Source organism: Diospyros lotus, chromosome 3 (assembly GCF_014633365.1).
Source record: "Diospyros lotus cultivar Yz01 chromosome 3, ASM1463336v1, whole genome shotgun sequence".
NCBI classification, from domain to species: domain Eukaryota; kingdom Viridiplantae; phylum Streptophyta; class Magnoliopsida; order Ericales; family Ebenaceae; genus Diospyros; species Diospyros lotus.
This window is the reverse complement of record NC_068340.1, coordinates 39651602-39666384: the sequence shown is the minus strand read 5'-3', so window position 1 is coordinate 39666384 and position 14783 is coordinate 39651602. Positions and strand designations below refer to the sequence as shown.

Sequence of the window (14783 nt, the reverse complement as noted above, 5' to 3'; positions counted from 1 at the left end):
ACATCCTGGTAATTCAAAAATGAATAATAATTACTAATTTCTATTTTTTTTAAAAGTGATTATAATAAGGTTTTTAAGAAAAAAGGATTGCGTGTGGCATATTGAGGATTTTATTTTTTTTTTATATTATTATAACTCTTGACGTGTAACATGTATTGTATGTTAAAAATAAAATAAATACAATAATAGGAAAGCAATTGAGAGGCTGGAAGTGGCAGCCGGGCACCAGTATATTCATATACATGTGATGTATGTATAGTGTTAACATAGAAATAACTTTAATAGTATATGTTATTCTATGTAAATGAATATATTAGCTAGGAGAAATTAAAAATTTAAAATGAGGAGGCTGCCGAGGTGCAAGGAATAAATATATGTATATATATATATAATATGAGATGTTGTATTATATAATATTAGAGTTTATTGTATTAATACACCTAAGAAATAGTAAAGCAAATAAGTTAAAGGGAGTAGGAGGAGAAAACGGAAGGCGGTGGGCAGCCAGCAGCTGCCACCCGGCACGCGCTGTGCCGCCCACTTTTCTCTCATTTTTAAGTCTCAATTTGAGATGAAATTGGGCATTTCGAGCAGCAGTTTCTGGGGAGAGAAATTTCAGAGAAGAAGAAACGCAAACCAGTGCTAGAAATGGTGGAAATGGAGGAGAAATTGGGGTTTAATCAAGTTTTATTGCGATTTAATTAGTCAGGTAAGTAGAGAAGCTAGTATTAAACATTCTGTACGGTTGGAATTTTGTTTAGAGCCTAATTTTATTAATTTTGACAAATTATTGCGGTGTTACAGTTTGTATAATTTTTATCGCTTTGGGACAGAACAAGTCTAAGGATATCTTCGTTAAGGCAAGTTCTTTATTCCCTCTGCGATGTTCCTTTCGTTGTCAATTTATTTACCCTCCCTTCATCTGTTTCGGCCCGTTTATTAATTATGAAATTTTGAATTGTTTGATTTAAATTTAAATTACTAAGCTGGTTTCGAGGATTTCATTAGCGTGATTCAATTTAAATTAAATATGAGACTCATTGGGGTTTTATTTACAGTGTATCTACGTGGGATTTTAGACTGTTAAATTATTTATATTACACGGTTAGATTTAATTAATGTGATAAATGAGTTTTATTAATAGTTATTAAACGCTTTACCTTGCAGCGGGAATGCAAGAAAGGCAAGGAACGACCGTATAAAGGCAACTCCTAACCCTCTCCTCGTGTTCTTCAATTCCCGTGAAAGATCCCGTGATTTCTCGTATTTTATCATCTCCATTACTCTAATTCGACGCATAGCCTTATTTGTTGAATTATTATTCATTTGTTTTAATTTAAATTAAATTAGAGGCTTCTAGAATTTTATTCGTTGTGAGCCTATGGGGGTTTGTACCGCCCCCACTCCATTTGGGAATGATGTTGGACCCAGCCTGGGGACTAGGTTGCTAGACGGGTGGGTTTATTTATGATTTTATCGAGTTTATTTATAGTTTTTCTCGGATTTATTTATAGTTCGGTTAGAGTTATCGAGCAGTAGGGCAGGGGTCGATTGTTGGTGACGTTGGGGTAGACTATTGTACGGCCTTGATATGGACCGTCGGGTGGACACCCCTAGTCACTGGCCGTTGACCGGTGCCACGCACTGCTGACAAGCTCTGCCGGTATATGATTTACTGCATGATTAGATATATTATATTACTGTTCATGATTTGATATGCACATGGGTACGGGATGCATGTTGGGATATTCATCTATTGAGAATGCTTGGACACAGACATTCTAACTTGGTTAGGTTGCATCCAGCGCGACATGTGAATAGCGTGTGGTTTACTATGTGGGCGGAGCATGGCCTGCCTGGATGTATGGGCGCCTTGTATCACGTTGATGCTCACTACGCCATTGCATTTTTATGTGCATTGCATGGCTACTGGTAGTTATTAGTTCTCGGACGGGAGTACCGTTCCGAGGGAGCCTATGGCTCGGTTGTCGGGAGTACCGACGGATACGGGTGACAGGAGTACCGACCCGGGATTGCGCGCGCAGGTTTGTGGAGATATTTGTTGCCTTTCAGGGCAGCGGCAGGTTGGTATGAGACTTGGGTGCCGTGTGTCTTGTGTGGGCCCCAATGACCGGTATGTGTTTTATTATGCTCTACTATTGTATTGTAGCGTCTCACGCTTTGTGTGTACCTGGGGGTTTATTTTGGGGAGAGTTTTTCTGGTTATGTTCAGCCTACAACCTTTCTTTTCTTTATGCTTGCTGAGTCTCTCGACTCACTTTGCTTTCCATCATTCCAGGTAGTGCCAGCGTGGGTCCGAGCAAGAGAGTCAGCGTCTAGCAGCAAAATCAGTATGGTGTACAGGCAGTTCCGTCAATCTCTGTCAACTCTGATGGTTGTGTAAGGTCTATTCTCTTATTTTCGTACTGTGCCAGGTCTTTCCTTGAGTCTTGTGTATGTCGGCACAGGAGTTCGTATTCTTTTACTTATATTGTGACCGCTGTGCTAGCGGGGTACCCGTAGTGCATGCATGTGTATATAGTTTAGCTTCCGCTGTTCTTATTTTTGTGTATGCATGCCAGGGTGGTCTTTGTCTCGTGTTTCATTATTTTTCCCCTTCCGTAAGTGCTTCCGTTCGGATAGTCCGGGTGGCTGGGATATCCGAGCGGGAGTGCTTACATATACTATCATTCTTTGAGCTCTCAGGGTATTACATTATCCCCCCTTGAGCACATGAGATCCTCGTTATGCGACCTTACAACTGGTCCCAGATCTTCTATCCTTTGGAGGCTGTTATCCTAAAAGCCTACTAGGAGCCGCTCATTGATCAGGCCTCGCGCCCCGGCACCACTCCCCGCCCTCATCAGACCGCCTTCTCTAAGGGTCGACTCTGATACCACCTGTAATATCCCGCATCAAGCGATATGAAAAACCGGAGCAACTTATCCTGATGGGCTTACGTGAACTTCCTAGTAGATCACCCATTTTTGAGTTACCCTATCTCAAACATGCTTAACCCTAGAGTTCGTTGGCTATATTCAGCTCAAAATATATCTAGCTGGTGATGTTTTATTTCTTACTTATTCTCGATATATACTATCATCTTTTGGACTCTCGGGACATTACAAACACAATCTATACACACTTAAAGTTGTTCATTCAGCGTAATACATGCATAACTTGCCTTCTAGCTAAAAACTATCTTCAAACAATAATTTTACTCTTTAAGTTGTTGCATTGATTCAAATCCCAATAATTTATATATTTACCACTGCACTATGTCTGGAGACATCATTCCACTCTTTTATTCTATTCTAAGTGTGACCATAAAAACCTCATTCGTTGGGAAATATTTCAAAGACAAAGAATTGAGAACTATTATAAGAATTTCAAATGGTACATTAAAATCGACAATTGTGTTAACTATTATAACACTACAGGAAAAAGGGGTATTGGCGACAAAGTTTTTCTAGCGGTTTTAATAAGCGTCGGGAAAACACCACAATTACCAGCGATTTTAAAAACCGCCAGTGATGGGTCAAAATGACCAGCGGTTTCAAAACCGCCGGTAATGGGTTACACATCTCAGGCGATTTTTTAAAATCGCCGGTGATTTTTGAAGCATAACCAGCGGTTTAAAAATATCGCCGGTTGTGTTTAACCATCCTCGGCGGTTTTAAAACCGCCGGGGATAGGACTATATAAGACCCAGCCCAATTCTCTCCCGCCCGCACCCGGCCGCATTGATCTTCCCCTCACCCCCTTCGATCTCTTCCAAAATCCCCCCTACAAACCCTAACATTATCTAGCTCGCGCCTCGCTGCCTCCCTCGATCACGCTCGCTAGCTCACCTCGCCCTCCCTCGCTCACTCTCAGTCGCTCTCGCCCTCGACCTCGCCCTCCCTCGCTCGCTCGCCTCGCCTCGCCCTCCCTCGCTCACTCTCAGTCACTCTCGCCCTCGACCTCGCCCTCCCTCGCTCGCTCGCCTCGCCTCGCCTTCCCTCGCTCACTCTCAGTCGCTCTCGCCATCGGCCTCGCCCTCCCTCGCTCACTGATCAGTCGCACATGCAACCAGAGAAGTGTTGATTGGAATTGGGGTAAATTACAGTTCGATTGCTCCGCGATAGTTGTTCTTCCTTGATCAGGTTTGTCTCCAGCTTGTGTATAATGTATCTCTATCGTTTATTTATCTATCTATACGTATGAATCTTGCGTGTTATCCCAGATCCTCTGTTTATCGGTTGAGATTTAGATGATAATTCATTCTATTAGATCATAATTATTGATCAACATTGTTGTTTTTAGAGTTAGTGTTGATTGGAGTAAAATTGATTTGATCATTTCAATGATTTTTAATTTTAACAATAAAGTATTATTTTCTAATTATAAACATTTATTGACTTTTATAGTCTTAACATTTTAAATTTAACAATACAATGAATAAGAAATAAATTACACCATAATTAATAAAGTAAAATAATTAGCTACATGATCTTAACCTTAGGTTCTATAGTATGGATCAGTGGCTTCATTCATTCGTAAGTTCACAAATTTGAACATCTTTTTCATTCCTGCAAAATGAAGTGTTCATTTTGTAGCCATTAGTTCCTTTTTGATGTAAGCATCACTTGAATAATTTCATTAACCTTAAAATGCCTTTTTCTACTATATCTGGTTTAACATCACAGCCAACAAGAGAGCTAACGTAAGAGACAATGCCTAGTGTGTGTGTTGTTGATTAAATTATCAAATGTCACTTGTATTATATGGTTTAAGCATTTTATTTGCACATTTGTTGCCTCTTCCTTGTGTGATTGATTTATCTTATGCATTTTGCTAGCTTCCCGGTTGATGAAAGAGGCACAATGAAGTCTGTTGTTGAGTACTTTCATGAGACGTATGGCTTTGCCATACAACATATGCAATGGCCTTGCCTGCAAGTTGGGAACCAGCAGAGACCCAATTATTTGCCCATGGAGATTGGCATTTCTCATTAATCCCTGATCCTTTTTTATTGTTGATATACAAACTTAGTGTTGGTGAATTCAGGTTTGCAAGATTGTACCTGGTCAGAGATACTCGAAAAGGCTGAATGAGAGGCAAATAACTGCTTTACTTAAGGTGACCTGTCAACGTCCTCATGAAAGAGAGTACGACATTCTTCAGGTTGTTTTCTTATCAACTTTTTTTCTCTACCATGACACAGGTAGAGAAAAGAATTGTTTGCCTCAAGTTGGTCAATGGAACATGATGAATAAGGTTAGCATTCTTAAAATTTGATTGGATAACCTTGCATTTATTTTCTGGAAATTTAATGTGTAGGGATTTCTTAATTGTCTTGATTGTGCGACAAGTTTTATTTCTTCCCACATTAGTGATGTAATATGTTAAGGAGAAAATTGTCATGTTTGTCATTCATTTTTTATCATAATGCGCAATGTTGCTGTAAGTAAATATGTTGGATATTTGATTGATGCTTGTAGCTTATCTGTTTGGCTTATTTTATTGATTACCAGTGCTAGCGAAGACACTATGCATGCATAATTTATCTTATTTCTTTTAACGAGGGTGGCAGTTCATTTTTTATTTGAAAAAAGAAAAAGAAAGAGAGTTATGCAGGTAATGGTGGAACAGTGAACAGTTGGATCTGCATAAACTTTTCAAGGAATGTGTAAGACAGTGTGGCTCGTAGTTTTTGTTCTGAGCTTGCACAAATGTGTGTAATTTCAGGAATGGTATGGGCCTTTTCATGTATCTTAATTTACTTAAATCATTTCTTGTAACTGTTCCGTTTTTTGGAGAACAAATTCAAAATTTGACAAGGTGAAGCAACTCTTTTTTTTTATCATTGTGATGACATTGAGTTGTTTCATCTGAGCCTTGGGGTGGTCTGAATAGGTATTTCATCGCGAACCTGTGCTTCCACTAATCAGTGCCCGCCCTGATCAGGTAGAAAGGGTCTTGAAAGCTCGGTTCCATGATGCTATGACCAAACTGCATCCTCAGGGCAAGGAGCTGGACCTGCTTATTGTCATTTTGCCTGATAATAATGGTACTCTATATGGTATGGAATTCACATTGGTTCAAAGAATGCTTCATATTCATTTCTATTTTGGGTTCAACATGTTGCATTTCTTCTGTTGAACTATATTATGTCTTCAGGTGATGTGAAGCGGATTTGTGAGACAGATCTTGGCATTGTTTCCCAGTGCTGGTATGCGCCTTGAGAGTGCATCAACAAGTACTGTATTCCTTCCCCCAACTTTCACGTTAATCTTCAAGGCCACATTTGCAAGATATTGTTTATTCATCCTAAATACATGCTTTGTTAAACAGCACTGGGAAACAATGCCAAGATCTGTCTCACAAATCCGCTTCACATCACCTGAAGACATAATATAGTTCAACAGAAGAAATGCAACATGTTGAACCCAAAATAGAAATGAATATGAAGCATTCTTTGAACCAATGTGAATTCCATACCATATAGAGTACCATTATTATCAGGCAAAATGACAATAAGCAGGTCCAGCTCCTTGCCCTGAGGATGCAGTTTGGTCATAGCATCATGGGATGAATAAACAATATCTTGCAAATGTGGCCTTGAAGATTAACGTGAAAGTTGGGGGAAGGAATACAGTACTTGTTGATGCACTCTCAAGGCGCATACCTTAGTTAGTGATGTACCATCATTTTTGGGGCTGATGTTACCCATCATTTCAATGAAGCTAGTTGTGGTTGCATTATGGTCATGATTTGCAACATAGTTGCATGTCAGAATAAAGTTGATGAAGATTGAAATTTGCTGGTGTTGTTTTGTGATGCTTTCAGATAGGCACAGACTATTTTGTGGATTGCGATTAATTACGTGTGCTTAGCTTTTTGTTTAAGCATGACTTAGAGTGGTCTTTGTCTTTTTAGAGTGGTCTTTGTCTGTTTAAGCATTACCTCTCCGGTTTAGACAATTCTTTGAATTATGCCACTTCATTATGTTTGAACACACTTTTAGTTTTCTGCATTTTAGTTTTTTGCGGCGGTTTACCTTTGCCGGCGGTTTAAAAACCACCGGTAAAGTTGTCAATATGCACTTTTGCCGGCGGTTTTTAAGCCGCCGGCAAAGGAAAAACTTTGCCGGTGGTTTTAAACTGCCGGCAAAGTCAATCTTCCTTTGCCGGCAGTTTTTAACCGTCGGTAATAATATCATTACCGGCGGTTTTTAAACCGCTGGCAAATCTTTGACTTTGCCAGCAGATTCCAGCAACCGCCGAAAATTCTTATTTTTACCGATGGTTCAACAAAACCGTTGGTAAATTTTTTTTCCCGGCAGTTAAAAACCGCCGGCAATATTTTCCGACGGACGTATTTCCGACAGATAAAATTACCGCCGGTAAAAATTTTACCGGCGATTTTTTTACTTTTTCCGGCAGTTTTTTAACCGCTAGAAAAGATCAAACCTCTTGTAGTGTAATAACGCATAAATTTCAAAGATTTTATAATAACATGTACATTTCAAAGGATACATTGGCCAGTTATTTTGATTTAATTAAAATTTTATTTATCTTTAATTATTTTTATTTACTTACACTTTATTATTTTTTATTTTTTTGATATTTTTAGTTCGAACAATTATTTGATCAGTTCAATTTAATTTTTAAAAAAATTAATTTATTTGATTTAAAAAATTCTATCAATTCAATAATCACAATAATCGAATCAATTGGGAGAGCACTTATATTTTTAGTTTTTAATTTATATTTTTGCAACACACAAAGAAAGGGGATAATTTGATATTTTAAAAAAATCAATAATTATTTTTATCACATACGAAGTTCATATAAAGTTGAATGAAATCCTCAACTTTTCGCCAAACCTAGGATGCCACGTGTAATTTATAATTTAAAAATAATGTCTTTTTAGTTTCAAAAAATAATTTCTTCCAAAATAGTAATATTTCGAATAAGACTTCAATGACTGCAAACACCAACCTTATCCTCACAGGGACACGTGTTGGTCGAATTTAGTAACCGTCGGAAAATGAATGAATACGATTACAGATGCCATGGGGCGTGTTTGGCTTTTGTTTTCCAAATTAGTTTCTGATTTTGAAAATGAGAATATTACGAGCAATTTTATTCTCAATATATATATATATAACTTTTTTACCAGTTACCCTGTTTTCTATCTATATAAAATTCTTATTATTTATTTTTCTTAATAAATTATTAAATCTTAAATTTGGTTCTATAATAAGAGATTATAGTGAGTTTTTTTTTATCACAAGCGTTTAATCATCTCTCAAATAACCATAATACAAATTTTTACATACTTATTTGATGTAAAGAAATATTATATTTCTTCAATAATTTAACCAATATTATGTGTTTTTATCATTAGTAAAAATTATATCACTTTTTAAAAACAGACAATCCAAAAACTTTTTTAAGTGAGGTATTTGTTTTCCTATTTTCTTTTATTTAAAAGAATCTGACTTAAATTTTCAAATCACAATTTTTTGATTTGACCAGTCAATAATAATTTGAATTATTGAAAAAATTAATTGTAGCAATTTATTTCATAAATAGACATATAAAATCGACCACCAATACCCTTTAATTAAAATATAAAAATTCTATAATTACTAATTGTTGATAATTATATTTTTAATAACTGTGTTTATTATATTTCTCAAATCACTCAAACTATTAAACTATGATTTAGGTGATTTAAAATACGTTTTATTGCTCAAATCAACTATTACACACCTTTTATTTTTTACTTGTTGACTCATTCTTTTTATTAATAAATAATAAAATTATATTATATATTTATATTTTTTAAATCTCACAATGCGAGAGATTCATAGTCGACTTTACCCCCTTTTTCTTTATCATACTAAAAAATTAAGTTTCTTAAGTTATAAACTTTAAAAAAAATTAAAAATATATTTTAACCTTAATAAAAGATGAATTAATTGGTGGCAACATATCTATTATGTGGTACTGAAGGCTACTTTTATTGTGTCCTAAACAAAGCAAAACCCATGTTTATTTGGAACCTCCTTCTCCTTGTTATTAAGAAGTTATAATTATGTTTTGAAAATACTTAATTACTCATAAACACAATTGTTAAGAATCAAAGAGTTTTGATTAAGTTATCATATAATTTTGATAAAATGATATTTGAAAACGAATAACAAAGCGTAAGATTATTATAATAAAGCGTAAGAGGGGGCTTGAAGTTGAAACCGCAATGACCTGCGAATGCGATCAAAAAGTAACAGAAAGCAGCCCTTAGGGGCATAGCCAAGTGGTAAAGGGGTAAGTTGAAAGTTTATCTGGAAGTTCTTAGTGTGAATTCAATTCCTGGAGGAAGTAAAATGCTTCTTTCTAGGGGAGGATCTTAGGAGTGACATTAGTGGTGCTAAGGCCTACCACCCTGATCATTTAGCCATATCTCTTAATTTTCCTTCTCAGTGTAGTTCTAAGGGTAGGGTGGCTGAAGACGCCAGTAATGATGTAAGCACCCTTGTCTGGATATCCCCAACCACCAGGACTACCCGAACGGGAACGCCTACGGAATGAAAAGAAGAATGAACACAAGACCAAAAACTATCCTGGCATGCATACACAAAAATAAGAACAACGGAAGCGAAACTAAACACACGTATGCATTACGGGTACCCCGCTAGCACATCGGTCACATGATAAATAAATAAACACAGACTCCTGTCCCGACATATACGAGACTCGAGGGATAACCTGGCATAGTACAAAATAATAGAATAAATCATACTCAGACATCAGAGTTGACAGGGACTAACGGGACTGCCTGTACACCGTACCGACTCTACTGCTGAAGTTGACTCCCTTGCCCTTGACTCATGCTGCCACTACCTGAAATGATGGAAAAACAAAATGAGTCGAGAGACTCAGCAAGTATAAGAAAAGAAAGGCTAAAAGCTGCATAGAACCGGTATACTTCCCCTAGAACACCAACCCCTATGTACACATAAGCTATAAGACGCTACAACACAATAGTATAGCACAATAAAAGCACATACCGATCATTGAGGCCCACACAAGACACACAACACCAAAGTCCTATACCAACTTATCGCTACCCTGGACGGTAACAAATACCTCCAGCATCCTGTGCGCGCCATCCCAGGTAGGTACTCCCGCCACCCGTGTGTCCGTGTCAATACTCCCGACACCCGAGCCATAGGCTCCCTCAGAATGGTCCTCCCGTCCAAGAACTAATAACTGTCAGTAACCATGCAATGCATATAAAAATGCAACGGCGTAGTGAGCATCAACGTGATACATTGGCGCCCATACATCCAGGCATCAGGCCATGCTCCGCCCACATAGTAAACCACACGCGATGCATATGCCCATGCTGGATGCAACTTGACCAAGCTAGCATGTCCGTGTCCAAGCATACTCAATAAATGAATATCCCAACATGCAACCTGTACCCATGTGCATATCAAATCATGAATAGCAGTATAATGAATCTAAACATGCAGTAAATCACATACTGGCAGAGCTAGTCAGCAGTGCCCGGCACCGGTTAACGGCCAATGACTAGGAGTGTCCACCCGACGGTCCACATCAGGGTCGTACAATAGTCTACTCCAACGTCACCAACAACCGACCCCTGCCCTACTGCTCGATAGCTCTAACCGAACCATAAATAAATCTGGAAAAAACTATAAATAAACCCGATAAAATCGTAAATAAACCCGCACATCTAGGAACCTAATTCCCAAGCTGGTTCAGCATCATTCCTAACAGGAGTGGGGGCGGTACAAACCCCCGTAAGCTCACAATAAATAAAACTCTAGATGTCTTGGATTTAATTTAAATTAAAAACAAATGAATAATAACTCAACAAATAAGGCTAGGTGCCGAATTAAAGTAAGGGAGGTGATACAATACCAGAAATCACAAGGTCTTTCACGTGAATTGAAGAACACGAGGAGAAGGTTAGGGGCTTGCCTTTACACAGTCGTTTCTTCTCTTCCTTGCATTCCTGCTGCGAAGTAAAACATTTAATAATTATTAATAAAACTCGTGGCTCACACTAATTAAATCTAACTGTGTAATTTAAATAATTTAACCATCTAAAATCCTATGTAGACACACCGTAAATAAAACCCCGACGTGTCTTATATTTGATTTAAATTATATCACATCAATAACATCCTTAATATATATAATTAATTAATTAATATATAATAATAACAACTGTAAGCACCCCTGGCCGGATATCCCCAACCACCCGGACTACCCAAACGGGAGCGCCTACGGGGGGAGAAAAAGAATGAGACACGAGACAAAAAACTACCCTGGCATGCATATACAAAAATAAGAACAGCAGAAACAAAGCTAAACACATGCATGCACTACGGGTGCCCCACTATCACAGCGGTCACATGATAAATAAATAAACACAGACTCCTGTGCCAATATACACGAGACTCAAGAAACGACTTGGCACAGTAAAAATAATAGAGTAAGTCCTACTGAACTATCAGAGTTAACCAGGATTGCCTGTACACCATACCGACTCGGCCGTTAGACGCTGACTCTCTTGCTCGGACCCACGCTGGCACTACCTGGAATGATGGAAAGCAAAGTGAGTCGAGAGACTCAGCAAGCATAAAGAAAAGAAAGGCTGTAGGCTGAGCATAACCAGAAAACTCTTCCCAAAATAAACCCCCAGGTATACACAAGTCATGAGACGCTACAATACAATAGTAGAGCATAATAAAAGCACATACCGGTCCTTGGGGCCCACACAAGACACACGGCACACAAGTCTCATACCAACCTGCCATTGCCCTGAAAGGCAACAAGTATCTGCAATAAACCTGCGCGCGCTGTCCCGGGCCGGTACTCCCGCTACCCGTATCCCTGCCAGTACTCCCGACAGCCGAGCCAAAGGCTCCCTCGGAACGGTACTCCCGTCCGAGAACTAAATACTACGAGTAGCCATGCAATGCACATAGAAATGCAATGGCGTAATGAGCATCAACGTGATACAAGGCGCCCATACATCCAGGCATCAGGCCATGCTCCGCCCACATAGTAAACCATACACGATGCATATGCCCGTGCTGGATGCAACCTAACCAAACTAGAATGTCCTTGACCAAGCATAACCAAATCATGATAATTCCAACATGCAGCCCGTACCCATGTGCACATCAAACCATGTAACAAGAATAAAATAAAAACAAGCATGCTATAATCACATAACGGCAGAGCTAGTTAGCAGTGCCTGGCATCGGTTAGCAGTCCGTGACCAGCCAACGACCTAAGATAGACCGTACAACAGTCGCACCGTCACCGAACAGCCAATCCTTGCCCCCACTACACAACTACTCTAGCCAATAAACAACCAAAAATTCAGTAATAATACCCGAACCGCTAAGAACCTAATCCGGGTGAGTACAACATCATTCCCAAAAGAAGTTGAGGCGGTACAAACCCCCATAAGCGCTCAACAAATAAAACTCTAGAAGTCTCGGTTTTAATTTAAATTAAAACAAATAAATAATAGTTTAACAAATAAGGTTAAGTGCCGCATTAGAGTAAGGGAGGTGATAAAATACAAGAAATCACGGGGTCTTTCACGGGAATTAAAGATCAGGAAAAGAGGGTTGAGAGCTTGCCTTTACACGATCGTTCCTTGCTTTTCTTGCCCACCCGCTGCTAAGTAAAACGTTCGCTGGCAATAAATAAAATCGCGGCTTTAATTAAATAAATCTACCGTGTAATATAATTAATTTAGCCGTCTAAAATTCCACGTAAGCGCACCACAATTAAAATCTCAACGAGTCTCATATTTATTTTAAATTAAATCACGCTAATAAAATCCTCGAAGCCAGCTTAATAAATTAAATTTAAATCAACGACTCAAAATTTCATAATTAATAAACAGATCGAAACAGACGAAGGGAGCGTATAAAATACGAGAAATCATAGCGTTTCACGCGGGAATTAAAGAATACGAGAAAAGCATTAGGAACTTGCCTGAAACTAGCTGATTCCGACCTCTCTCAAGCTCCCGAGGCAAATTAAATCATTTTCTAGCAAATAACACAACCGAGACTCAAATTAATTAATTTTAATCGCGTAAAATTTATAATTTAAACATATCAGGCTTCTACTAATTTTTACCCACATACCTGGTCACTTTCCACGCCGAAATAATTCCAAAATCCCTTATTTTTCCCTAATTTCTTCCTTTTCTTTTATTTTCTTCTCTTTCTTCTTCTTCTTCTTCTTCTTCTTCTTCTTCTTCTTCCCTGCGTCATCTCCCCTGCGCACGCATGAGGAGTCGCCCTCCCTTCCTTCTTCTTCCTCTTCTTCCTTTCTTCTTCTTCCTTTCTTATTCTCCTTCTTCTTCCTTTCTTCCCCGCGGCTACTGCCTCTTTCCTGCAACCAGCACACCAGTGGCGCAGCCGAGCTCCACCATCTGCCGCCGCCCCCGCCTCCAATTTCGCCTCCCACGGCCGCGCGCACCACCGCTGCTACTGCCTCGCGTCGCTGCCGCCACCGCTGCTCCGTGTCGCCCATGGCCACGACGAAGTGCTCGGCTGCCATGGCCGAGTTCTCGGCCAGCCTCCCATGGCCGCCCTGCACTTTGTCTCTCTCTTATTCTCTCGGTCTCTCTTTCTCTCTTTCTCGCAAGCTCTCTCCTTTGCAATCTCTCGCGAGCTCTTTCTCTGCTCGCTCCCTCTGTCTCTTATCTGCTCTTTTTTGAAAAACACGGCCACTGGCCATTCCTAAACCTCCACGCACACGCACACAACTACACAGAAATGATATCACATTAAATAATTAACTAAATTTAATCTAGGTAGATTTAATTTACACTTTTATTAATTTTGGGTTATTACAACAACTCACCAATATGCACCACTACTTCCTGCTTAGCTTATAAACATAAGAAAATATATATATATATTTACTTAACAGCATATACACATATCTTCACCAATATGCTTACACGGCCAGGCATTCCTTAACTTTTCTTTTATCCTAATTTCATTGCACTCACCCACTGATTCACACTGACACACTGATTACACATATATACATATAGATACATAAATTGGCACACGGCACACTCACTGCAACACAAACCCTCACAATCAAATTAATATACACACAGTAAGCTCACCACTTGCACACAGTGCACTCGCGTAGATATATATATATATATATACTTATGCAACAAATTATTACACATAACATAGCATAATCATCCACAATTACTAGAATCAAACTTTTAAATAAATTCTAACTGAACAAAATTATTAATACATAATTATTTACTCACCCGAGTAATTAATCCGCAATTAAACTTGACTTAATCCTCAACTTCTCCTAATTTTCCTCAAGATTTCCAGCCTCTACGCGCCATTTTCTTCTTCTCCCGAGCTCTCTGTTTCGCTCCCAATTTAATCTAAATTTTTAGCTTCAATTGAAGCAATTTATGGCAGTAAAATCGGTAGAAAAACATGGCCAATTTAGCCTTAAAAAGCATGCAAACAGTGGGCGTGAGATAGGCAGCCGCTAGGCACGCCAGCGCGCGCCACGTGGCCGCGCAAGGGGCCAGCATTGGCGCCTCAAAACGGCATCGTTTTGGGCTGCCTCTGCTGCCCCAAAATTTAATTTCTTCTTCCCAGCGCGCGCACCCGTTCCATGGCTCGATCTTGTGCTTCACGCCAGCACCCGCACACACGCGGCCACTGAGCTGACTGCTTCCTT

The 14783-nt window shown here is 39.0% G+C and overlaps 1 protein-coding gene across 1 annotated transcript; it reads left to right on the top strand.

Moving 5' to 3' along the window:
* The first annotated feature begins 5620 nt into the window (after positions 1–5620).
* Positions 5621–6577, top strand: LOC127796996 (protein argonaute 1-like). The gene is made up of 4 exons (XM_052329390.1): positions 5621–5735; positions 5899–6064; positions 6163–6214; positions 6508–6577. The coding sequence occupies exons 1-4, from the start codon at positions 5715–5717 to the stop codon at positions 6575–6577; spliced, it is 309 nt and encodes a 102-aa protein (XP_052185350.1). The 5' UTR covers positions 5621–5714.
* The last annotated feature ends 8206 nt before the right edge of the window (positions 6578–14783 follow it).